The 25,844-nt window shown below is 42.7% G+C and overlaps 4 protein-coding genes across 4 annotated transcripts; 2 read left to right on the top strand and 2 right to left on the bottom strand.

Moving 5' to 3' along the window:
• The first annotated feature begins 1,115 nt into the window (after nt 1-1,115).
• LOC103985601 (pectinesterase-like) lies at nt 1,116-6,652 on the top strand. Its single transcript, XM_065184179.1, has 2 exons — nt 1,116-2,244; nt 5,823-6,652. The coding sequence occupies exons 1-2, from the start codon at nt 1,245-1,247 to the stop codon at nt 6,515-6,517; spliced, it is 1,695 nt and encodes a 564-aa protein (XP_065040251.1). The 5' UTR covers nt 1,116-1,244; the 3' UTR covers nt 6,518-6,652.
• Nucleotides 6,653-9,679: 3,027 nt separating this feature from the next.
• LOC135674382 (ethylene-responsive transcription factor ERF071-like) lies at nt 9,680-10,751 on the top strand. Its single transcript, XM_065184177.1, has 2 exons — nt 9,680-9,941; nt 10,041-10,751. Exons 1-2 carry the CDS (start codon nt 9,782-9,784, stop codon nt 10,535-10,537), a joined length of 657 nt encoding a protein of 218 aa, XP_065040249.1. The 5' UTR covers nt 9,680-9,781; the 3' UTR covers nt 10,538-10,751.
• Nucleotides 10,752-10,970: 219 nt separating this feature from the next.
• LOC135674383 (uncharacterized) lies at nt 10,971-16,493 on the bottom strand. The gene is made up of 3 exons (XM_065184178.1): nt 16,192-16,493; nt 15,941-16,046; nt 10,971-11,366 (listed from the first exon to the last, which is right to left on the bottom strand). The coding sequence occupies exons 1-3, from the start codon at nt 16,309-16,311 to the stop codon at nt 11,284-11,286; spliced, it is 309 nt and encodes a 102-aa protein (XP_065040250.1). The 5' UTR covers nt 16,312-16,493; the 3' UTR covers nt 10,971-11,283.
• A 1,762-nt stretch (nt 16,494-18,255) lies between these two features.
• Nucleotides 18,256-19,402, bottom strand: LOC135675115 (phylloplanin-like). The gene is made up of 2 exons (XM_065185386.1): nt 19,173-19,402; nt 18,256-18,750 (listed from the first exon to the last, which is right to left on the bottom strand). Exons 1-2 carry the CDS (start codon nt 19,330-19,332, stop codon nt 18,461-18,463), a joined length of 450 nt encoding a protein of 149 aa, XP_065041458.1. The 5' UTR covers nt 19,333-19,402; the 3' UTR covers nt 18,256-18,460.
• Between the last annotated feature and the right edge of the window lie 6,442 nt (nt 19,403-25,844).

Here is a 25,844-nt window from a genome sequence, read left to right as displayed (position 1 = left end):
ATAAATTTTTTCACCCTCATCTATTTATTTTAATCTAAATTTTTAACCTTTTATTTTTTTCTAATCCTAACTATTTGAATTAATCTTATAACTTGAAGTTATCTTCGGAAAATTTTTTTTTATCAAATTGAAATAGATGCTCTTATAGCAAAGAAGGTAAGAGCGTCGTATGGTTTCTTTTTAGTACCAAATAATATGATGAATCTTATAATTTCAAAGAGAGAGAAGATCATTTTGAGAAGATGTGATCCAAAGGTACACGATTGGTATGAGAGTTTAGCACAATCACAATAAATACTTACATTGACTTGTTGCCAGTAAAAAAAAATAGTGACAAAAGATTAAGTATCTTAATGAGAAAAATTTTCAATTAAATGCATTGCTGATGTAACACACCCAATTGATGCATTGTCATATTTAGGAAGGGTGTATTGACGATTGATAAAAAATAATTATTATATTAAATACAGATTAATAAAAATTCATATGCATCTTACTCTTCCCCATGGCTAAGCATCAGGTTTCTTAATCTTCAATTATAATCCATTAAATTGGTTGAGTTATGAAACGATTTTTTGTTAACTAAATTTTATTTCATTACATTAATCTGATATCTATTAATTATGCAACATTAAATTATCTCTTAGTGCTCTGCATGACAGTCTTGCCATTAGCATGCACTGCATGATTGGGTGGAAGTGGTCTTCCCGTAATTGGTGGCTCAGCCACTTCATTCGCTTGACTCGGCTGTCGAATGAAAGCGTGTGACTGTCGGTGTTGTGGATCTAATTTGCGATCTCCGCTGTCCTCCTTATCACTCTCGGTTACTATAACAAATGCCATAAAGGGGCTACTCTCTTCCTTGATTCTTGTAGATTTTGCTCCCTCCCTCAAAAGTTGCTGTAATGAAATTATATATATTGGAAATGATAATTAATTTAAGCTAGTAAAGACTTTTTGGCAGCATACAATTTTTAGAGTCTATGGAGCAGGAGCTCGCGATCCGGACTTGCATGAGTTCGCATCCAATACCAATAAGTCAACGCACTCTGTCTTTGTACTTCTCTTTCTTTTTCTTTCCTATTCTTATTGTGTCTCTGATACTTACGCGGATCAGTGTCTCTTTCGTTACTTTCCTCTCTTGCCTTCGAATTAACACACATCCATCGCCACCAATCCCTTCCTATTCTCGCAGCTTTTCACTTCCTAAGCTCCCTCACTTTCTTTTACCTCTCGGGGTTCCGATGATGAGCTCTGGTAGTAGTAAAAGAAGCAAACTCCTCCTTTCATGCATCGTCTTCTCTTCTCTGTTCCTCCTCCTGATAACGTTCCCCAGTGTGCCAAAACCTGTGGCTTACCACCATAAACTCCGGGTACATTCTCACCTTCATGCCGCCGCCGCCGCGGTCGACCACTGTGACGGCACGCTATACCCGGAACTGTGCGTTTCCACCCTCTCCGTCTTCCCAGATTTGCACTCCAAGTCCCTTCCCGAGGTCATCTGTGCCACCATCAACGCCGCCGAGGCCGCCGTCCGCGGCTCCGCCGAGAACTGCACCGACTACCTCAACAGACGCGGTTACAACCTCGACGGCCGCCAGCGCCTCGCCATCGACGACTGCCTCGATCTCTTCTCGCAGACTCTCGACGAGCTGCGCGCCGCCTCCGCCGGCCTCACATCCGGCGCCAGCGCCCACGTCGACGATGTCCAGACGGTCCTCTCCGCCGCCATCACCAACCAGTACACGTGCCTCGACGGCTTCTCCTACGTCGGTAAAGGTGGCGGATACCGCTCGGTTATCAAGCGGCGGCTCTACCACGTCTCCCACCTCGTCAGCAACTCCCTCGCCATGGTGAAGAAGATCCAACGGCGGCGGGCGTCACGGCCGCAGCGCGAACCACTGGACGGCTACGGGAAGGTGGCGGACGGGTTCCCAGATTGGGTGTCGGTGAAAGACCGGAGGCTGCTGCAAGCGACTTCGAACTCGACGACCCCGAACTTGATAGTGGCGAAGGACGGGAGCGGCAACTTTACGACGATAAGCGACGCGGTGGCGGCGGCGCCGAACAACACCAAAACGAGATTCGTGATATATATAAAGGCGGGGGCGTATTTTGAGAATGTGGAGGTGACGAAGAACAAGAAGAACCTAATGTTCATGGGCGATGGCATCGGGAAGACGGTGGTGAAGGCGAGCAGGAATGTGGTCGATGGATGGACCACCTTCAGATCTGCTACCGTCGGTAAGCTGTATCCTTCTTCCTCTTCATCTTCCTCAAACATAATCACAATGCTCTCTTGGCTTCTGAATGTTGTCTTTTCCTTTTGATGGTTCAATTTGGCTCAATGTTTAACTTATGTGAATATTAGCATTGTCAATTTCTGAAGGTTTTAAGATTTTTCTTCTTTAAACTTTGGAGATGATAACTGGAACAAATTAATGGTGACCACCGCTAACTACTCAGATTTCAAGTCTTTTTTTCTCGGTATCAAAGTGAAGTTGAACTAATCAAAGGTCTCTTCGGAGACATCCGATAATACAAAGGATTATGAACAAAGTCCTGTACTTCACATTCTTCTTTCTTTTCTGATGTCTTTCATTTTAGTTATCTTGCAAGATAGATTTTCTTTTATATACAGTATGAGAATTATTAGCACTAAATTTAGCAATCCCGGACGTGGAGCTTAGGTTGATGAAGATTTACTAGCACATGACAAATGTATTGAATGTAGAGTTCCAGTGGGGTTTGTTTTGTTTGGCATTAATGGTGGTATCAATAGAATAAAGTTCAGGACCTTTAAACACTGAACACAACGGAGCAAGAAAGAAAAAGACCCGTCGGTATAGGGAGAGATATTGGGTGATAAATGTTTCACATTCAAAAGAGAGGTCAGGTCTTCTCGTAAAGTGCATCATGCAATCAAAATCTATCATGTGGCATTTTGAATGCACACGGTTCATGAGTCTTCCCAAGTTTCAACATCCATTTGTGGACTCCACATGAAGGTAGATGAAAACACAATATGGGACAATGGACAAGGAATCAGGGAGCAGTAGGCGTTCCCGAGGTCATACCACCCCAGTCTCAAACTAGATCTGATACTTCTTTAGTGTTGTTTCGCCAGCCACTTGTACGATACATGACTACTGACCCTCTGCAACTGTGTTCCAAATTATTTGAGGACAGTCGACAGCCATATCTTCTTGTCTTCTTTACTTAGAAACTGGTAGCTAGCTTGCATTCACCAGCTTGTGTGTTCTACCGTAGCCCGAGGCACGTTGGCCACCAGAAACTGGCATTAGCTTATGTTAGTGAATAAATGTATAGTGGCTGGTGAGTCAGTACGGTCTGGCCCACGGGTCGATGTCAGGAGTCTTCTGTCGGGTGAGCTAGATGTTGAGATCGATCGGGCCCTCGCATCGGGGTGCTGATTAGTGTTCCTTGGTGTGCCGATCCGGGCGCCGTGTATGTCGAGCTGCGTCTCTCCTTCTCCGGGATGGTTGACAGCTCGTCTTCATGAGGTGGTCGCGCCCTCGTGAAGGGGTGCTGGTCGGCGTTGGTCGGGATCTGGGTCGATTGGCTGCTCTCCTTCGTGCACTGGATGGCGATTCCCAAGTGGTTGACAACTCACCTTCGTGAGGTAGCTGTGTTTTCCTACAAAAATGGCTCTCGTCGGGATCGCCTAACGAGGCCCCTCCGACAAGCAAGTCAGTGGAGTGATCGATTGATCTTTTGCCTCCTTTTTTCTTCCTGGATCAGATCGGGGGTATTTATACCTGCGTGCGGGAATTGGTCAGGTATGACCATTGACTCTGGGGGCGGAACAACCTCTCTGACGAGATGGTGTCTTCAAAGGTGCTTGAGTAGTGTCAAACGACACTGCCCTAATAGCAAACGATACCGCCCCCGGCTCTTGGGGTGGTCAGGCCACACAGTCGCATCGTTGGAGCTTGACGTGGCGTGCACCCCACGGTTCTAGAGGCGTACGGTGTCGCTTCGGTCTGCAGCGTCTATCGGTGGTTCTAGTGGCGTGCCGACGGATTGATTTGTCAGCACGAATTGATTTGTCGGGGGTAATTTAGGGGGGTGGTGCCCCGTGATCTGGGCAGGATAGACCCTGCTGGTCGAATGGCAGGGGCCTATCGAGGTGAAATCGACGAGGCGAGACCTGCGCAGCGAGGCTGGATTGACTCATCGGAGGGCGTTTTAGAGGGGCGGTAACCCGTGATTTGGGCAGGACTGACCCTGCTGGTTGAATGGTTAGGGCTTGTCGAGGCGAAACCGAAGCGTCAAAACCAGCGAGGTGAGACCTACGCGGTGAGGTTGGATTGGCCGAGGCGCGTGGCTCGAACGTTGGATTTGGTCGAGATGCGACTCGGGCGTTGGATAGCCGAGGTGCGTGGCTCGGACACTGGTTTTGGCTGAGGTGCGCTGAGGCATGGCTCGGGCGTTGGATGGTCGATGTGCGTGGCTCGAACTCATAATAAACTATTAATATAATGATACATATAATTTAAGTTTAAAAAAGGGATCTATTTTAACCTTTGTGATTTTGGTCATGAACCATTTAAGTCTTTATGGTTTTGATGGTATCTAAAATAATTTTTATATTTTAAAAAACATAACATATAAGTCTTTCTTATTAAGTTTGAGTTAATAGACATTAGAGTCTACTTATGTGTTGACTTATAATAAACTATTAATATAATAATATATAATTTAATTTAAAAAAATTAAGACAATGATCAATGGAGAGATGAGATGTTGTCGTGGAAGCGACCACCAATGGTAGTACCAATTCGTTGTTGCTTAGTAGGGTATCGTTACATATGTAGCCCCTCTCACACTAATGATAAACTTAAGAGCTTCTAATTCTACCTCAAATGGATGTGCGTCCACTAGTAAGACACTAGAATGCAATGGTCTCATGGTCCCTCTTCCTCATGTTAAGTATCTTTGTTCCCATCGCCTCCCACTTCGTCATCTCCTGTACCCCCACCCATCACACCTACGACGTGATAATCCAACTCTCCCTTACCTCCATCTCTTTGCATTATGACCTTCATCGTTTCCTCTTTCTTGACAAGATAGACTTTTTTTAAAAAAACTTAAATTACACATGCTATTATATTAATGATTTATTATAAGTTAGCATGTTACATAAGCAAACTCTAATATTTGTTAACTTAGATTTAACGGGAGAGGCTTATATGTTATAATTTTAAAAATATAAGGATCATTTTAAACATAAACAAAACCATAAGAGATTAAGTGATATATGACCAAAACTACATGAGCTAAAATGGATTTTTTTTTTAACTTAAATTATACGTCTCATTATATTAATAATTTATTATGAGTCAGCATCCATATAAGTAGACTCTAATATCTATTAACTCAGACTTGATGGGAGAGACTTATATGTTATATTTTTAAAATATAAAAATTATTTTAGACATAAATAAATTATAAGACTTTAAGTGGATCGTGACTAAAATTACAGGGGCTAAAATTAACCCTAACCCTTATTTCTATAGTTGGTTTTAGAGTTCCTCTCCAAACCTTTATATATATATATATATATATATATATATATATATATATATATATATATATATATATATATATATATATATATGCCATTATTTTTTTTTTATGAAAGAGAGAGAAACAAAAGTATATGTAATTATAATTAAAAGACTACATCAATAAATATCGAGAGTTAAATCCTCTTGATGTGAAATAAAACATGTAGTGCCAAACGTATCGTTTACATTCTATTCTCTTGTTTAGTGAGCGAAGAGTTGTGTCCTCTGCAGCTGTAGTGGGCGATGGGTTTCTCATGCGAGACATCACCATCGAGAACGCCGCAGGGCCCAGCAAGCTCCAAGCCGTGGCGCTCCGGGTGGGCGCCGACCTCTCCGCCTTGTACAAATGTAGCTTCGTGGGCTATCAAGACACCCTCTACGTGCACTCTCTACGCCAGTTCTACCGGGAGTGCGATGTCTACGGCACCATCGACTTCATCTTTGGCGACGCCGCGGTCGTGCTCCAGAACTGCAACCTCTACGCCCGGAAGCCTCTGTCGAACCAGCAGAACGTCTTCACCGCGCAAGGCCGAGAGGACCCGAACCAGAACACCGGCATCTCCATCCACAAGTGCAAGGTCGCCGCGGCCGCCGACCTCATCCCGGTGCAGTCCAACTTCTCGACTTATCTCGGCCGGCCGTGGAAGGAATTCTCCAGAACGGTGTTCATGCAGTCGTACCTCGACAGCTTGATCGATCCTGCCGGGTGGCTGGAGTGGAATGGCGACTTTGCGCTGAACACGCTGTACTACGGAGAGTACATGAACCGGGGTCCCGGCTCGAACACCACGGGCAGGGTGAAGTGGCCGGGCTACCGGGTGATCAACAGCACGGCGGAGGCGAGCAACTTCACGGTGACTTCCTTCATCCAAGGTGATCAGTGGCTGGGATCCACTTCCGTCCCTTTTACTTCAGGATTGAATTGAGTTCTCATTCTCCTAACTTTTCAGTAGATAGTTTTGGCCTGCATGCATGAGCGTAGCTCATCGTTCTCCTTGCATTGGTCGTTACTTCTACTTCGAATGCTTGAATAATATGTTCGTTTGAGATCTTTTGAGTCATCGTGTTTGTTGTGGTGCCACTTTTGAAATTTGTCTTCTTTCTTGATCTTATAAAATGGAAGCAGAAAGGCGACTTGAGATATGTATTATATCTAATTATTCTCACTCGTCTCCCGATATTAAATTTATGATAAATTTAATCTCAAACAAAGATTAATTTCATAACCCCTCCACATGTCCAACAATGCTCTAACAATGGTATAGTATTTTTTTTTTTTCTTAAACATATTCAATCAAAATTAAAGATTGAGGGCAATGTTTGGTAGCACAATATTAGAAAATTTCACTTCCCAATTTAAGGATGTACATTTGATAGGATCAAAATTAGGTAGCTGATGTACCATCCTAAATTATCCTTTCTATTGATATAACTAAAATTGACCATATTAATAGCCTTTTGTCCTTTTGTAAGGTTGATAAGTTCCAATGTATTGGATTTAGTCCAGATCTTGTAAAGCCTCAGTCCTCTTGGTTTTTTACGTCAGAGCGTCCAACAATTGCCTTGCATTTTGCATGAGGTGTACTGTAATAGATCCATTTATTTTCATTATATGATCATATATTGTATCAAGCGGTGTGTCTGATTTTTATTATTTTCATTATTGATTAATAGATCTATTTATTTTCATTATATGATCATATTTTCATTATACGATCGAGTTAATGAATCAAGCAGTGTGTGTGATTAGAGCCCTCAAACGTGTATCTATTACCTTTACTCCATTTGGAGAGTAAGACTTCATTTGGAGAGTACTCTTTACAATCTGTTCTTTATAATTTATAATTTTATTTTTATTTTTAAAAATAATATTTTTAAATTATTCTTTTATAAATAGACTTAAATATTCTCTTTTTCTTCCTCATCTTCACCCTTTATTTTTTTTTAATCTTTTTTTTCTTCTTCTTCCTCCTCCTTGGAGTATGGTGTCATGTGATAAAATAAAATTCAATAATTTTAGGATTATAAATAAAAATAGTAAAAAGGGACTATAAATAATAAACTTTATTTGTTTTGATGGTTGCCAAATCAATATTCATTCATATTAAACCAAATTAATTATCAAGAGTTAGGAATAACACTTTTAAGTTGGCAATCAATGTTTCTTTCTAAAAATTTGAAACTGAGGTTTAGACTCAGAAGCAACCCAACTTCCAAAACTTGCAAGCAAAAACACACTTTATATATATATATATATATATATATATTATTGAGAATCAGAAAACATTTTGCATATATGACATGGGTGTAACTGAGAGTGCTTTAATTTTGAAATTAACTGGTTCCAAAATAATTTTTATAAAAATATTTTGACTCTTTTCAAATCATATCATCGAGTGTAAGCAGATCTATTATATCCATCTAGCATCATCGGCGTATCAATACATACGACTTTCAAAATTTTATTAATTAAGAAAGGATGAAAATATTTTATTAGATATTTTTATATTATATGTCTTGAGATCGAAACTCATCTTCACTACTTATCCTTTGTGAAAAAATTAAAAAAAATATTTAATTAACTTATATATTTTTCTACTGATTTTGGAAGGTTGGATCCTACGAGGGTTAACGGAAGTACATTTTCCAACTACATTTCTAAAGCCACTTTTAATGTTTTCAGTCCAAACTTTTGGTGCAAATTAATCACCCTATCCCCACAGATGAGGTAATGCTTATCTGGGCTTGTTTTGGAATAGGGAAAGTGATTAGCAAATGTGTTGGTGATCAACTGCAATAGATTATGAGGTAAAATGATACCATTTTCCATGAATATTTCTTTTAATTACCAAAAATATCAAAAGTTTAACCTTTTAAGAAAATTGAATGTATTAATAGACCTTAATATCATTTCTCGCATACAAGTCAAATTAGACTTGAGATGTTCAACTAAATTCATGTGCACCGTGCTAAGTCAATTAATGAGAAAAACGTTGCGTTGCGTTGCATGATTATTGATTAGATAATGCATGAAATAAAGTGATCGACTATGACTATAATACATATTTTTTTATTATTTTACGACGAACCCTAATATTTAAGCGCTCGATATATTTAAAATTTTAGTAACTAAAAGAAGCATTATTGGATATAATTTTTCTCGATTTTCTTTTATTCCCTCTCTAAAGTTGACTTGTAATTTATCCATTAGAACATAATACCGACGATGTAGTTCTTACTGAGAGAAATAATTATAGACTTTGGAAATCCTAATGAGAGCGATGTCAATTAGAACTAACTGAAGTCATTTGGGTTTGGAATAAATGGAATGATGTCGCACGCTGAGGACGTCGGTCATCGACATGCCGAGCTCGGTCGACGACTCCTCCTCTCCTCCTTTCTCGACTTCATGCTTCCGATCTGAGAAGACAAAGCCAACTTTGTCAGCTAGCCGTGCGGAAACAGCGGCGGTAATCCAACGTGTCGCTCGTTCGGTGCTGTTGTTCACACCGAAATATCAAAGTAGATCGTTTCACAGAAAGCATTATGTCAAATGCCGGTGGGAGTCGTCATTCAAAGTCGATCTATGTACGCTAGCTGACAACTCAACAAGATTGTATGACAGCCTTTATTAGCTTTTGAGATCAACACATCAACTTACTGTCTAATGGCGGCTGGCTGGTCATGATGGAGGAAAATTTTTGACCCGTCTGCTATAGGGAATTGGTGAGACTAGAATTGGTGGGCTAGTCGTCGGCAAACATGTTAGACTTCTGAGCTATATATATAGAGCAGCTGTTCTAGTTTGGCGGCGTGTCGGGTGATCATGGAGGAGAGACAAGAGTGATGAACATAATGATAATTATGTACATCCCAACACTCGCAACATGGAAGTCCAACCGGATCATGTTCCACAACCTAAATAAGATGAGAATGATAGATGAGGAGCCACGCACTGGTCAAACCAAACTCTACAGGAAAGATAACTTCGTGGAAAGTGACTCCTCCATTATCAATTGTTCACTTGTGCTTCTTATGTGGTGCAAGTACCTATATATATAGCAGACCACCTCCTCCATCTTTCGTCATTTCCACCACCATCTCTCGTCTCTTTTGTTTACATCAGATCTCCCAGAACTCATACGTCGTCTCGAACTATAATCTTCCAAAAGCAGTAGCGGAAGGGAAAGATGTGTGGCGGCGCCATCATCTCCGACTTCACCCCTCCCTGCAGCCAACACCGCCGCAGCCGCCCAAACCCCAGTTCCGACTCCGACAACCTCCTATCCGCCACAGACCTCTGGCCGGGCTCCTTCGACGACCCCCAACATGTCCCCACCCAGGATAAAGGTTTCTCATTCATTCTTTGTTGTGTTACGGTTTGTCTCTGGCCTTGCTTTGGATCCAAAGTTGGAATCTTGATGTGCTGTTCTTCTTCTCGTGGTATAGCGCCTCGGAAGCGGAAGCGGGAGCGGAAGAACCTGTACAGGGGGATACGGCAGCGGCCGTGGGGGAAGTGGGCGGCTGAGATCCGCGACCCGGTCAAGGGCGTCCGCGTCTGGCTCGGCACCTTCGCCACCGCCGAGGAGGCCGCCCGCGCCTACGATCGCGAGGCCCGCCGCATCCGCGGCAAGAAGGCCAAGGTCAACTTCCCCAACGAGCTGCAGCCCGGCGAGGTCGACCAGCACGCGCCATTCCAGCCCGTCCCCGCTATTGTCGAACCCAAACTGGAAGAGGCCCCGGCCAACGGGGATGCCGAGGTGCGGAGGCTGTCGGAGGAGCTAATGGCTTACGAGTCGTACATGAACTTCTTTGGAATCCCGTACATGGAAGGCGGAGGAGGGGCTGCGGTAGACGGAATGGGGGCGTGTAATCCGCCGACCTCAGCAGACATGGAGATGCTGTGGAGCTTTGACGACATCCTTCCCACCTCGGGTGATCTTTAAATGATCTCTATCATCTCTACTTCGACGGCATTCTTCCCACCTCGGTCAATGGTTTGTATTGGATAGCGATGGTTTCAGTAACCGTCGAAAATAAGGAACTATATTGTGTTTTTTTTTTCTTATATATATTACATAACGTACGAGGTATGCGTACAAAATATTTTACAGACAATAAAACATATTAATTTTTCATGTAGACACGATTAGAAGGAATAAGATGACGAATGATAAATAAAAGAACTTCAATGAAAAGCTTCACTTACAATAAGTTATATATAGTAGGGTGGAGCCCCTTCCTTCACAAAACTGAGTTAAATATATATATATATATATATAGATGAATTATCAATAATTATATATATGTATAGACTGCCCCAGGTAGCATAACTTCTATAGACGACAGTAACACTCCAATATAGATAACCACTATACCTAGCAATAATGCTTGAAACTAAATATTAACATGGGTAGATGAAACAGCAGTTAAGTGAAAACACCAAATGCATTACAACTGGCTATCATCAGGCCAGAGTACTGCTATATTCACTTCTAAGAGCTGCTGAACTATTTTAGTATGGAGAGGCATCTTTGAACCGACCAACTGAGCTGAGAAGCACGCAGAAAAGAACCGAGGAAATAAATAAAGGATGAACACTCAGAACATACAATAAAGTAGGCTCAAGCCAAGTTTGGAGGTGAATAAGATGTATGAAGTGAAGTGGGCATGCCAACTCAGGAAGAAACTGTCACCCAGACTTGAATAACAACACAGCCTTTGAATCCATATAGAAATAGATGAAATGTTTGGCCTCATGTGTCACATATGATCCTGCACAACCAGAAGTACAATTACAAACTATAATTATACGATCCAAATCTCTATGGCTACACAGTAAAAGGAGAGGGAAAATGGTAAACAGATTTCATGTTGATCTTATGAGCATAGAATCAATTACTTGATTAGTGAAGCTAAATAAGCAGAATTCTTGCACCTTCATTCAGTCTAGCAAAAATTCCAATGGCCAACCCCAAATATATATTCACATATGCTACTTCTAATATTATTCAAAGCAGTGATTCTTCCAAAAACTGGCCTCTCTCAGCTTAGCAATCAAAGCAAACAGATTTCAAGCATATACCTGAAACACGGATATCATAGGTAAGAAAAAATTGTCACAAATCTACATTGTCCGAACTGTGCAAGTCATTCTATCGGTGAAGCTTCGTGCCTCCATGTTACCCTATGACCGTGTCAGGATCTCGAGACGGAGACATCATGCAATCAAGCTGTCCTTTGGGTCCTTTGGTAGGACTACCCTCGTGGCCATTGTTCTTTACGATTGGGCAGTCTTGTATCATGTGCCAGAGAAAGCTCAACTAGATGATCGAGGTTCGTAACCTCTCTTAGTGAGATCCTCCAATTCCTCCCAATTCGAAGGGGTGAAGAAATCATCCTCGTCTCCTCTGAATTGAAGGGGTTGCTCAATATGGCTCACTCCCCCCATTGTGACAAGAAGTTGCCATCTGGCATTCAAGAATAGCAATCTCTTCCATCTATAGAAAAGACAATTCGAGGATTCGAATAAAGAAGAAGACTTTCAAAAGTACAAACTGGATTTCTGCATCTTTGAAAGTACAACCTGAAGGTCACTAGGTTGGGTGCCCGAGGTAGTTTCGTGCCCAAGAAGTAAAGGAAAAGAGGAGGAGAAGTCGAGGGGAGGGCAAGGAGGAAGAGACATGGAGAAGAGGAGGAAGAGGAGGTGAAGGAGGAGAAATACCATGCATCAAACAATTAGAAACAATTCCGGATTGATGCAAGCAGTGGGCAATCAAGCTAGCACCAGCAGGTTAAGACATGAGGTTGAGGGTTGACATTTATAGAGAGAGAGAGAGAGAGAGAGAGAGAGAGAGAGAGAGAGAGAGAGAGAGAGAGAGAGGTGATGGGTGATGGGTGATAATGATAGTTAATTAAAATCATAAACCAACTCAGACAATCTGAAATGTTTTGATCCATGGTTCAATTTTTTCTTAGGTCATACTTATTATCCGGTTCGCAAGGTTGAAAACAACTGACAGAAAGAGAGAGGAGGGTGAATGGTAATGAAATTTAATTAACAATCCTTAACCAACCCAAACCACCTGAAATGGTCTAGTCAACGATCCATTTTCAAGAGGATTGCATTTACTGTCCAATTCATACTAGTCCAAGCAGTCCTTTTAATTCATACTAGTTAACAATCTTTCTCGATTGTCTCTCGGTTGAATGGGGCTTGGCTTATCGTATCTAAATTAAGACTTACACTTGGAGATATTTATTTTTGCTCTTTCCTTCCTCTGTTTTCGTCTTTTGATTATAGTGATTTAAAAAGCACTAAGTGCCAAAAGACACTAATGTCCCAAAATGCTTGAAGCACTAAGCACTCGCCTTAGCGAAGCAAGATGCTTTGAAATATTAAAATATAAAAAATATATCATATAATTGATAAATATGATTATATAAATAAAAATATGACATTAAATTAAAAAGATCTAAAGTACCATCTTAATATATCCCATTGCAGGCTTACTTTATTGTTAAGAGCAAAGAGATATATTTATTTTGTATAGTAGTTAACAATCTTCTATTAATAGTAGTTAGAGGGGGAGAAAAGAATTGTTAACAGTAGCAGAGGGGGAGAAAAGTGTCACCGACAGTGGAAAGTGGGGATGGAGAAGGCAACTGCGACGGAGGAAGCTGTGGATGGCAACAACGACGATAGAGGAAGCTACGGATGACAACCGCGACAGCGAAGGAAGCTGCGAATGGCAACAATGACGACAGAGGAAGCTACGGATGACAACTGCGACAACGAAGTAAGCTGCGGATGGCAGCAGCCAAAGCTACGGACAGTAACAACAACAACGACGGAAGCTGCAGACAGTAGCAGTAGCAAAAGCTATGGACAATGATGTCATGGGCGGAGGAAGCTTCAGAGGTGTCCGTTGGTGGTGGAGGAAGCTACGGTCCTCTCCCTCGATGGTGGAAGGAACTACACACGGAAGCAGCAACGGCGGAAGGAAGCTACGAATGAGGGCTAGGCCGTCGAGCCATCCATTGGCGACAGAAGAAGCCGTGGTCCACTGCGTCTGCGGCAAAGACAACGACATAAATCATTGGCGGCGGAAGCAGAAGTAGTGCTAGGGTTGATGGCTCGGGGTCGCGCGGGTGTGAGGGGGTGACTTTTGCAAGTAAGCAATTGATTAGTTGGTTCAATCCATTGTTGAACCGAACCAAACTTAAAAGTCTGGTTCGGTTGCTTCATTTGAGCCGGATGCTCGCCCGAGGTGCCTGGCGCCTGGGTTCAGGCGTGAGCCAAGGCAACACCTCATTGAAGCGCACCGCTTAGTCCACATATGAGGCGCTATGGCTTCACCTCGCTTGAGCGCCTAAGCGAGCACCCGGGCACCTATTTAAACCGTTGTTTGGTCTAGTGTATTGCATATTTGGCCTTTAGAACCAACCCCAACAGGAGAAAAAAGAGAAGAGGAGAGGGAGGAAGAGGAAAGAAGCAACGAGGAAGAAAGCAGAGAAGAAAAATCTATCAACAAAACATTGGACGTAGAAGAGCAATGATATAAGCAACAAGGTCTAACGTTGAGAGTGAAACGGAGGGAGAGAGAGAAGGACAAGGAGGAGGATTTATAAGGGTATCTAACTAGAAATCCTTTATCGACTCGAATTGCCTAAAATGGTTTAGTCCATGGGTCAATTTTCAATAAGACCACACACTACCTAATGCATATCAGTTCAGATGGTTTTTTAAACCATGGTCTCATCTTTCTCAGCCATCTTTAAGACAAACGAGGCTGCGCTTGTCCGAGCTCTATTTTTACTTTCAAGACAAACGATGATAATATGTATGGCTGAAATATATGAGTGTGTGTGTGGTTGAATATTTGGATTTTGGACTTTGCAAACCTAATGTTGATAACCCATCAAAGTGATAGGGCAAAGGCTTATTATGAGAAGAATGGTCCATTCAATGCATGCTAGTAGAGATCCTCATGGCTCCAAGCCTTCCAAGGTGACTAAGAAGATCAATTCACTATGGCATAAAGCTCTAAGTCTAGGTTCGTGCATGGTTCAATTGTACAAGCAAGTTGGTTCAATCAAAACCACCCCACACCCCTCCCCCCCCCCCCTCACACTAACATCCAACCCAGTTTGTCTTTCGAAGTGAAACCCTACATCCATTGTTGCTAACTTCATCGTTAGCTCCGTTAGCCACCTTCATCTGCAGCTTCATTCGCTGCAACCTTCATCCATAGCTTCCTCCACCGCTGCTCTCTCCTTCCCCTACCTTCCTCTATTTTTTTATATTTTAATATTCTAGAGTGTCTTGTTTCGTTGGGGCCTCAAGAATTTTGGGACCTTGGTGCCTACCACTTATAAAAACACAAATTTCTATGACTCAAACCCTAATAACTAGACCACAAATAAGCAATATTACCATGATGCCAAGTATCCTATGCACAAGATTTTTATCAATACAGGACATGAAAAGACCATTTTCGTGACTCAAATCTTGATCACTCAAGCTCAAAATAAGCAACCAATGCTCACCCTAAAATATTTTATAAAATGATCAAAATAAATATCATATACAAATTTTATCACTAAATGATCCATGAACTTTTACTTTCACCCATTAACAACTAGAATGACACATAAGTAACACATGGTAATTCAGAAATTGTAAATAAAACCATAAAACAAAAGATGAAATATGTATGACAAACTAAATATATATCTCATCGTTTCCTAAGTTGATGACCCTAATTTTAAAGTTTGGATCAAAGCTGAATATTTTTTGAGCATTTAGATAACACTGTTAACAGATTAGTCTTTGGATCCTCTGTTAATTTTAATTTTGTCCTTGGGCAATAAATAAAGGACCAAAATTTCAAAATTCAAGGTCTTCGATTTCTGGGCCACATGAATCATGGACATATATGCTATTAGGTTCGATACCACCAATTACATTCAATACCTTAAAAGAATATACAGAACAATTCCAGAACAGAAAGATGATAGCATGGAAACACTATTCAGAGGCAAAAAATGATAGACCGCTGGATAGATTCCACAGCTTCACCAATTCCAGTTTGTATCCCGTATAAAGCATGGAAAAGAACAGCAACATAAAAATTAGCCAAACAAGTACTATCAGAAGAAGAAAGAAATTTTAATAATGAAATGAGATAAAATAAGAACTATTATCTATCCATTTAGCTCTTAGAATTAAAACCCTACCAGCAAAAGAAAAATGAACCAGAAGATCGTCCAATGTGGACCACATAGCACAATAAACATCAAGGATTAAGCACAAGAAGAAGATGGCAAAACAAGATCGATGCGTGTACCGAAGTTGCGACCCACAATGCAGTGCCAACTCTGCCCGTATTTGGCGTCGAACTCCTTTTTGATGTACTCGGCGATGTTCTTCTCCACCGTATGCTCTTGGAACGCCTAATTTCCCACAAAAACCACAAGAAAAATGAGCCCAAGAAATAGCCGGCACTGATCGAACGCGATCGAAGCCAAGGGACATGAAAAAGGGAAAGACTCGGGTCGATCGACACAAAAGAACAGGAAAATGGTTCTTGCTTCATACGGCGCGAGCACAGGCACATGCGTGGCTCCGCATCTCGTCGCTCATGTCGACGCCCTTCAAGGTGACATCGAGCTCCTTCTGCTGCGCCGTCGCCGCGCCGCTGTTGCTCTCGTCCCCCATCGCTCAATGAGTTTGACGAAGTGCAGTTTCCATCCAAAATAACCTTGTGATCGGAGGCAGCTAAGAGTTCATAGGGGTCCACGTGGGTCCGTTTGCTTTCGCCAATACCTAGGCAGGTATTCGATCGATTTATCAACAAAGGGTGTCGGAAACGTATTTGCGCAAATGGCTTTCAATTTCGAATTAGAGGAGCGGCTGCTGGAATGCCGTCACCGACCGAGAGCCGCGGACGGAAGCAGGGGACGGTGGTGCGCTCACTGATTTGGTGGACAGGGTACCGCTCACCGCAGCAAGGGCCGCCAATTAATTTTCATAATTAGAAAAATCACATGATCTTATGAAACTGTAGTTACTAGTTTCTTACACCCTTTATTTTCATAATTATATATATATATATATATATATAATTGACCAAAAACTCTTTTTTTTTTTTTCACGTGCTGCAAAACTTCATTTTTTTTTTCCCTACATAATTGACCAAAAACGAGATCTTTTCTGTTGGCAGTGTCATTATCTTCCGAGGGCTGCAATTCTTCCCTGGTTTGCAGGCAATCCATCCAAGCCACTGCTTTTTCATCTCCAGCTACGATGGTCTGTATGCATTTCCTTTGGTCCTCAGTCTACGTTCGGGCTAAATACCAAGCAGGCTTGTTCTTTCTTTGATCATTGGCCGATGTCCAATGTGTAAGACGCTGCACCTAAGTGGTCTCCGCAGGCGACTATTCCCTTCCATCATTATTGTAGAGGAGAGGCTCCAGTACAGTTATTAACCATTGGGGCACTGCTCCGGTGGATGGGTTTTGAGTTGAATGCTTCTGAGAGAGACAGTGCCGGGTTTGACATGTAGAACACCACATCGAAGATCTACAAGTGCATGAGAGAGACAGTGCCGAGTTTCTTCATCCAAATATGTTTCAAATCTCATATTTTGAAGTTTTTATTTTTCGAAAAATATACACAAAACGAAAAAAAAGCCTAAACTCCTCGTTCTATTATAAAAACTAATAATTCATGTATAAAAGCTAATAATTCATATGTATATATATATATATATGTGCGAATTTTGGGAATAATGACTAGAGCTATTAGATTGGGTGGTTTCTCCGTGGAGGCCAATTCTTTTGTGATATATGTGCTTCCTTTGCATTCTCCAATCCACTTCTGCATTATAATTAATTCCCCAGCTCTTCCGATCATTGTTGGAGTTCTTACAATGTCTATTTATTTGTCAAGATCAATATAGAATAAAAGTAAATTAATCGATTAGAATAAAAATTTAGGTTAGCTCAAGTTAACTAATTGCAATCATGATTAATAATGTTCTGACAGGAGTTTCGAGAGGATTTAAATATTTGGAGGGATACAAGCAAGATTATAGCTCGTAGGGACAAATATGTTCTTCGCAAAAATCTGAAAAGAGGTGCAAACACAAAAGACGTTCTTTCATTAAATAGCAAGAGACTAATTAGCTTTTATTGTTCTGAGATAGTATTTAGATTTTAGTTTATTTGAGTTGATTGTTTGGATTGAATTCATATTTGAGCAAATCCGAATCAGAACCACACAAATTTTTTATTTGATCCGATCAATCAACTCAGATTTCGAAAAGCTTGCCACCATCTCAGATTAATAGAAAACCTAATATTGGTTCTGAGAATGGGCTCCGATCGGATTCAGATCAATCCACCCAAATAGAAGTCCTTTAAGAGCATGTACAAGTCATTGTTGTATATCCAAAATGTCAAAGCAACTTCTTCACTTCCATTAAAAGAGCAATAGAAATTATTTCTGGATGATGCCCTTTGGAACCTCGAAAGTTTTCCGGCATTGCTTCCGCCGGTTTATTACTTTAAGATTAACTGAGGTTTCTCAGAGTTTACAGGAAAGAGAACCTTCGATAATGTCGAACAGAATGCTCGAGTAGTCAATTATACACTTGAAAGCTATATAATTATTTTATTCATTTATATGGAGAAAATATATATGGCGATAAAAGTTTCAGCACCAATACAAGGATGACAGATACATGGTATTCTAGTGCATGGTTCGGTCGATAAACTTGAGGATGGTATAAGTTTATACGATGGATTCCATAGTGTGTATATATATATATATATATCTTCGGTATATGGCTCCAGTGGTCATCATCTTAGCCGAGACTCCCAACGAAGGTGAAAAGAGTGGGGACAAAATTCAAGATGCCGCCGAGAATTCCTCCGAGGAGTCCACGTGAGAGTAGCTGCAAGGAGGACTGCAGGATCCCAGTAGACGGGAGCGACGTGTTGCAGGTGGAGAGAGGAGTGGGGATGACCAGCTTGCAGCTATTCAACAGCGTGAGCAATGAGTCCACTGGATTCACCAGCATAGTAAACACTCCGTTGCTGTTCGTGATTGCGCTGGATATGACATTGCTCCCACACTGTAGCAGCACAGTGGCATCTGCAATCGACACCAAGATGCTTAGGAAACTCTCGGAGTTTGTTTAGGTTTGAGTTCTGACACAACACCCGTTATTCAATTGCATGACACATAGATTGAATCTTTTTGACAATCTAGTCCAATCATTATTGGTTTAAAGGAGCTACCATTTATCAAGGCCCTACAGTGAGCTGTTACTGCTGTAGTGCAAGTAATAGTCCATGAGGCTCATTTTCCAGTTTATTAACTCACAGAAATATGCTCAAATGAGAAATTCTGAGTGCATATATGGGAGCAGTAGAGAGTGTTGGTATGGTAAAGGGATGAGGAAGAATGATTATGAGGTATCTTAGAGAAGACTAAGCACGAAGTTTAGGGTGGTAGTGTTATGTGGGAGAAGAAACACTGAGGCTCAAGTACGTATACCACTGATAAAGCCTTACTTGGAAACACTGGTGTTGCTGCTGTAACAGTGGTGGTGCTTGTGCTGCATGGCACAGTGCCACTGACGATGATGTTCCCGAGCTGGGCTATCGCCACGGGTGCAATCACTGCAACAATCATGAGCCCTAGAAGAAGGGAAGCCCTGGAAGCCAAAGCCATTGTGGCGGATTGTTGCAGACGTAGGAAGCTGCAAGCTTGCTTTGAGAACTCGCAAGCAGCTACTTGGTAGTTTGGTTGTTTGTTCTTCAGTTTGGTGTGAATTTATAGGCAACGAGTGAGGCGATATTGCCGCTGTTCTTGTCGTCCCTACGCCATGGGTTCTCTTTGATCAAAGTCTTGGGTAGGGTGGGCCTTCGATTCCTGCCTAGTTGATGGCTTGCACGCGCGTGTTTGCTCTGTAGAGTGGACCAAGCACAACCATACTGCTTTGGATCTTCTTCATATTCTTTTGCTGCGTCATTGCTGAGTTGAATTCGCCTTCTCGCATGTTTTTCTCTAACGTATTTCTTATGTAAAAGTACCGAGAATACATGAAAATTCCGTTTCTTGAAGCCCAATAATACGTTTTGATGCACGCAGAAAGTTGAAGAGGAAAAGTTTCAGCTATTACTAATCACATAAAGGAAGGGTCCTCACTACAAGTTCTGTAGATGCTTGTGTAAGATATCAAAAGTGAAATTATTCATATCTCAAGTATATTTCCCCTTACTTCAGCAGCAATTCACATGCTTAATTTAGGATTCCCAACATTGTTCTCTCTCACTCTCTCTTGTACATGTCTCAACGAAGTATGCTGATAACCCCCCTGTAACATATTCGAAATGCATTCTACTATTACTTTCCACAGTAGCATCTGTTGAGGAACAACTTCGATGAGAATCTGAAGGGCCTTTTACACATGCATGCATGCTGTGCTTCTTCCTGTCTTCTCCAGTTTAAAGGAGCCACTACTTGGCTGGTGTTAGGCAGGTTTCAAACCAAGCATGCATTCTGCAATTCGGAGTAGAAAAGAAGAGGAAGGTTTGCTCTCTCTATCTTTGCAAGCTACAGAATCCACAAGCAGACTCTCTCTACCATGTGGTACCTGCATGGTGTCGCCAATCTTTATTGGCTTTTTCTCCTACATTGCGGCTGGCCTTGGTCCCAAATGTCATTGGATCTGTAGATTTAGAAGCTAGCGGAAATGCATATAATAATAAAAAAAGGAATTCAAGATTCTTGAAACATCCTTAAGATGAGAGACTCCTCCTCACTCCCCCCATCTGTTTGTTACCCCTTCCTCTGATGTTTCTTCCAAACCCCTTGATCCTGTCAAGAATAACTCCACTGCTTTCTGGCATTTTTCGTGGGATTCCATTCTCGCTCCTTCGGCAACCATCTCTAAGCGTCGACTGTCTGCTTCATAAATATCATCACCAATATATCGGATCAAGTCTTCTTCCTCAAACTCTCTCAGATATGAAGAACAAAAACTCCAACTATGGCGTCAACTATGGTCTTCCTGTTTGATAAGTAAATTTCATGGAAGACCACCCTCTCTTTCGATTCTTATGGTCTTTAGAAGCTTTTTCTTCTTTCGGTTTAACTCTGAAACGGAGGCTGCCCGTCTCCTCACGGAAGGATCTTGGCATCTCTGTGGAGATATCTTGCAACTCAACCATTGAAACTGCTCCTATTCATTTAACAGGCCTCTTCATGAAATACTGGAAAGAGGAATCTCTATTTAGTATATTCCTTAATTCGATATGGTATCAAAGCAAACCTCTCTTCAATTCAATATGATATCAGAGCACCTCTTGCCTTGAGCAAGACCTCCCTTTAATTCAATATAATATTAGAGTATCTCTTGCCTTGAGCGAGACCTCCCTTCTTCATTGTCTAGCGATAGCAATCCTCTTCTCTTAGTGAAGATTACTCCTATAAAAGCAACAATGCTGAGGTAGATATGAGCAGCAACAGATATGATCTAAAAGCAACAATCCTTCCTTGAGTAAGACCTCCCTTCTTTGCTGTCCGGTGACAATAATCCTCCTCTTCTACGACGATAGTAATCCTCCATCAATGCTGTTTACTAATCTGCAACTATCAACGTAGTGTTTCCCTCATTTGATCAGATCAACAAATCTGATCAATCCTACGGCGATTTGCTACCTCACTGATAGTTGTTGTCTACCCCAAGCGCTCCCCTTTCTCATAGGGCACTCTCTACCGGCAGACCGCTCCCCTTCTTCCTTTAGCGGTTGATCTCTATCACATTGATCTTCCTCATCGACGGATTGCCGCTCACTATTCTTCATTTGCCTTGATCGATCTCTTCCCAAGCGCTCCCCTCTCGATACCGAGCGTTGCAGATCACCTACCTTCTGCTATGCAGATTTCGCCGACAACTACTGATTTCGTCTTCTGCCAGGCGGTCTTCGCTAAACCTCAACGATCCTCTACAACTCCTCACTGCAACTGCTCAAATAAGTTGATTTGTTGCTAGCTGGTGGACTTCAAGCCACCGCGATCACCCATAGCAAAGTTCCCCTATTGCAGATTGCTGCAAGCTAAACCTCCATTGTTGTTCCTTATCAGTCGACGGACTTCAACCATCTCTTTGCCATCTTCTCACAAGCCGACAATGAACACCATCTATCACCGCTAACTACTATGCACAGTTCTCCACCCTCTCAAACTCGTGTATTTCAGCAAGGATAGGAATCACCTATTCAACCTAAAACTATCACCCAAAGTCCAAAAATCTCTATATTGGTGTAAAATAATTTGAAGAATACTATACTCTACTTCATGCTGTTACAGGACTCTTGTACCATCTTATTATACACAAAATCTTATCGAGTGTAAATAGATCTTTCGAATTAAGTGAAACCCAAATAGATCCGTTGCCAAATATAAAACATTTTTAGTGGCAAAAGAGTTTCACCGGTGATCATGTGTTGACTTCACAAAAACATTCAATCTAGTTGTTAAACCGACAAAAATCTGATTTATCTTGAGTTTAGTTATCACTCAAGGTTAGCATATAGATCAATTGGATGTTAATAATGCTTTCTTATAGGGGACCTTAACTAAAGATGTCTTTATACAGTAACCTCATGACTTCATCCACCATCAATATCCAAGCTATGTTTGTAAACTATGAAAAGTTATTTATCGATTTTGTTAAGCTCCAAGAGCATGGTATACTAAACTTGGGCTATTTCTGGTGTTAATTGGCTTCACCAATTCTAAGTTTGATATATATATTTTTTATTTTTATGACAACAAAAGGGAAGTACTATATAACTACTAGTGTATGTGGAAGACATTATCGTTATATATAATAATCCTATAAAAAACAAGCAATTCTTTCACTAGTTGATAGATCAATTCTCTATTAAAGATCTAGGAACCCTAAACTACTTTATAAGAGTGGAAGCAATATTCACGTCTTTTGGATTTTCCTATCTCAAAAGAAATATATTTAAGATCTACTATCAAAGATGAACATGTAGAATGCCAAAGAAGTTGCCACACCACTCTCCACTACTGAATCACCCAAATTATATGATGGCAGCTCTACTACGGATTTCACACAGTACTGATAAGTAATTGATTCCTTACGGTATTTATCTCTCACACGTTCAAACATCTTATTTGCAATCAACAAATTATCACAATTTATATATTGACCCTCTACCATATTGTCACGAACGGTCGTCGCGCACCCGCAACAACTCCGTTCAACGAACCGTTCGTCGCTCACACCCGCATGTACAGCTGCTTGACAGCATGTTTTGTCATGGTTTTGGGTCATTTTGCTGTAAATATGTAAGTTCGAACAAGCTGCAGCGTTGCAAAGCGATCGCTCACCGAACCGAGCAAAACAGCCCCAAAACAGCCCAAAACGGCTCCGTTTTCGCGTGCCGCGGGAGGTGAGCGGAGTGCTGCCTCCGCTCACCAAAATGTCAGCCATCTCAGCACCCAGGAACCCCCCGGGTGGCATATGGCTGGATGGGGCTTCGGTTATATACCGGGCGTTGAACACTCTTTCACAAGTTCGCACGTGACCTTTACGGGAACTTGGTTTTGCGCCCGGGACCAGGTGAGCGGCTGTTTGTGGGCTTGCAGCTGTTCGTTCATCCTTGAAAGCCTTGTTTTCCTCCCTCTCCCTCTTTTCTCTTGTGCACACAAGGTGTTCGACGATTTGCTTGTAAAGCTTCCCTTTTCGCGAGACTTGTCCGTTGCTCGTTCTTTCGATCTAACTTTCTTTCTCTTTTACAGGTCCTTCGGGACCTGCGAGAGGTTACAAAGTGGCTGATCCTTGTGGAGCAAGATCGCAAGGGCGAAGCGCGACTTAGGCAACGCAAGCTAAGTTCGCGTTTTTGCCGCACGGGTGACCCGCGACTTTGGCAACGCACGCTAGCTTCGAGTCTTTGGCCGCAAGGGTGCCTCACGCCTTAGGCAATTCCAGCTAAGGTCGTGACATTGTGGTATCAGAGCGGGCAAGCTCTTCGATCAAACAGCGAACGAACTTCGCAACTTCGCCATGGCAAAGCATCGTGGCGAATCAAGCAAGACGGGGCAAGCCGGAACCTTGCCCCAAGCAGCCGCAGGGGGGCTGCATGTGCACACTCGCTCTCATGCTGTTGGAGCCGCTCACGAGGATCGCGGCAGCGAACAGGATGAGCGAGAAGTTGGCAACTCTCCGCGAGCGGAGGAAGCGCAATCTGGTGCGCTAACTGGGAAAAAGAGTCATAAGGAGAGACTCATGACGGCGGAAACCCGCCTGGATGTTCTGGAAGCGAGCATGGAGGAACTCTATCGTGGCCAACAAAGGCTTGTTGGGGTAGAGAGCTCGCAAGAGGAAGCAGAGTCCAGGATCGACAAGGTCGAGGCCCTAGTCGACCGACTGTCTGATGACACCAAGGACTCCGTGCTGCACTTACAGGATGTTGTGGCGGAACTCACGGCAAAGGTGGCTATGCTCACAAGAACGCTAAATGCGGGAGGAGGCAACACCCGCGTTGCGCCGCCACAAAACTTGAGGGCACCTGAGCCCTATGGATACGGAGGGGCTAGAGATGCCAAGGAGCTCGAGAACTTTTTGTTCGACATGGAGCAATACTTCCGAGCTACGAGGCCCGATTCTGAAGATACCAAAGTTTCTATAGCAACAATGTATCTGAACGGAGATGCGAAACTTTGGTGGCGAACTCGTTGGGAGGAGATCCAACAAGGTCGGTGTCGAGTCGACACATGGGAAGACTTGAAGCGGGAGTTGAGAACTCAGTTCCTACCAGAGAACACAGAGTTCGTCGCAAGAAGGAAGTTGAGACAACTCCGCCAAAGTACCACCATCCGAGACTACGTGAAGCAATTTTCTGCACTAATGCTGGACATACAGGACATGTCCGAGAAGGACAAGTTGTTCAGCTTCCTTGATGGTTTGAAACCATGGGCTCAACAAGAGCTGAATCGAAGGAATGTTACCGATGTGGTCGGGGCAATTGCAGCTGCAGAAAGGCTCACCGACTTTGTTTCCTCTGAAGACCCGACGAGAAGGAAACAATCTTCAAGCAATCGCCCTCCAAAACATTCTCGAGGGAAGGAGCTCGGGGGCGAACAAAAGAAGAATAGCTCCCACAAAGGGCCGAACCCTAAAGGCAAGGCCTCAAAACCTGGAGGATGCTTCTTGTGCGGAGGACCGCACATGGTAAGGGAGTGCCCACAAAAACAGGCACTCAATGCTTTGACGGCTTCCATCCACCCTCCCCGATCGGACAAGGGCAAAGCTGTTGCTCTTAGTTCGAGCAGTTCAGAATCCAGCAGCGATGACGAAGAGTCGCAAGGACCCCGAATGGGAGCAATGCGTTTGTTGAACGCTATGCGGGGGAGAACAACAAGACAAAGCAACAGAAAGCAGGAAGTGGTGAGTTGATGTACGTAGACATCAAGCTGAATGACCAAATGACCCGTGCAATGGTGGACACGGGCACTACCCACAACTTCATAGCCGATCGTGAAGCACAGCGACTTGGGTTGATCTTGGAGAAGAGCCCAAGCCGAATGAAAGCGGTGAACTCGGAGGCCAGGCGAATCTCCGGGTTGGCGAAGGGTGTTCCTATCAAAATCGGGACTTGGAGCGGAAACACCAACATGATGGTCGTGCCACTGGACGACTTCCAAGTGATTCTTGGAATGGAGTTTATGCACGCGGCGAAGTTGGTGCCGATGCCGTTCTTGAACTCCCTATGTATGATGGGAGGCGATGACCCCTGCGTGGTTCCCGTCTCTCGGAGAGGAACCAAGGAGCCCCAACATATTTCGGTGTTATAATTGAAGAAAGGGGTGCGAAAGGGCGAATTGACATTCGTGGTTGCTATGAAGCTAGAGCCACTCAACGAAGAGGCCATTCAAGAACCTGCTGTGGTGGCGAACGTCCTGAAGGAGTTCAAAGACGTTATGCCACCCGAGTTGCCGAAGACTCTTCCACCACGCAGAGGCGTGGATCACAGTATCGAGCTGGAGCCAGGAGTGAAGCCTCCAGCGAGACCACCCTACCGCATGCCCCCGCCAGAGTTGGCAGAACTCAGAAAGCAGTTAGGTGAACTGCTAAGCGATGGTCTCATCCGCAGCTCAAAAGCACCTTTCGGAGCTCCAGTTCTCTTCCAGAAGAAACAAGATGG

This window comes from Musa acuminata, chromosome BXJ1-5 (genome assembly GCF_036884655.1).
Source record: "Musa acuminata AAA Group cultivar baxijiao chromosome BXJ1-5, Cavendish_Baxijiao_AAA, whole genome shotgun sequence".
Classification (NCBI taxonomy): Eukaryota; Viridiplantae; Streptophyta; class Magnoliopsida; order Zingiberales; family Musaceae; genus Musa; species Musa acuminata.
This window is presented reverse-complemented; position numbering and strand designations above follow the sequence as displayed.

What these genes read in the sequence shown, in the direction of transcription:
- LOC103985601 (XM_065184179.1), top strand. Translation starts at nt 1,245, where the DNA reads ATGATGAGCTCTGGTAGTAGTAAAAGAAGCAAACTCCTCCTTTCATGC. An exon ending in CTTCAGATCTGCTACCGTCG is followed by an intron (nt 2,245 to 5,822) that starts GTAAGCTGTATC and finishes TGTCCTCTGCAG; the next exon opens with CTGTAGTGGGCGATGGGTTT.
- LOC135674382 (XM_065184177.1), top strand. Translation starts at nt 9,782, where the DNA reads ATGTGTGGCGGCGCCATCATCTCCGACTTCACCCCTCCCTGCAGCCAA. An exon ending in TGTCCCCACCCAGGATAAAG is followed by an intron (nt 9,942 to 10,040) that starts GTTTCTCATTCA and finishes CTCGTGGTATAG; the next exon opens with CGCCTCGGAAGCGGAAGCGG.
- LOC135674383 (XM_065184178.1), bottom strand. Translation starts at nt 16,311, where the DNA reads ATGGGGGACGAGAGCAACAGCGGCGCGGCGACGGCGCAGCAGAAGGAG. An exon ending in CATGTGCCTGTGCTCGCGCC is followed by an intron (nt 16,047 to 16,191) that starts GTATGAAGCAAG and finishes GTGGGAAATTAG; the next exon opens with GCGTTCCAAGAGCATACGGT. An exon ending in CATTGTGGGTCGCAACTTCG is followed by an intron (nt 11,367 to 15,940) that starts GTACACGCATCG and finishes CTGGTTGTGCAG; the next exon opens with GATCATATGTGACACATGAG.
- LOC135675115 (XM_065185386.1), bottom strand. Translation starts at nt 19,332, where the DNA reads ATGGCTTTGGCTTCCAGGGCTTCCCTTCTTCTAGGGCTCATGATTGTT. An exon ending in AGCAACACCAGTGTTTCCAA is followed by an intron (nt 18,751 to 19,172) that starts GTAAGGCTTTAT and finishes TGTCGATTGCAG; the next exon opens with ATGCCACTGTGCTGCTACAG.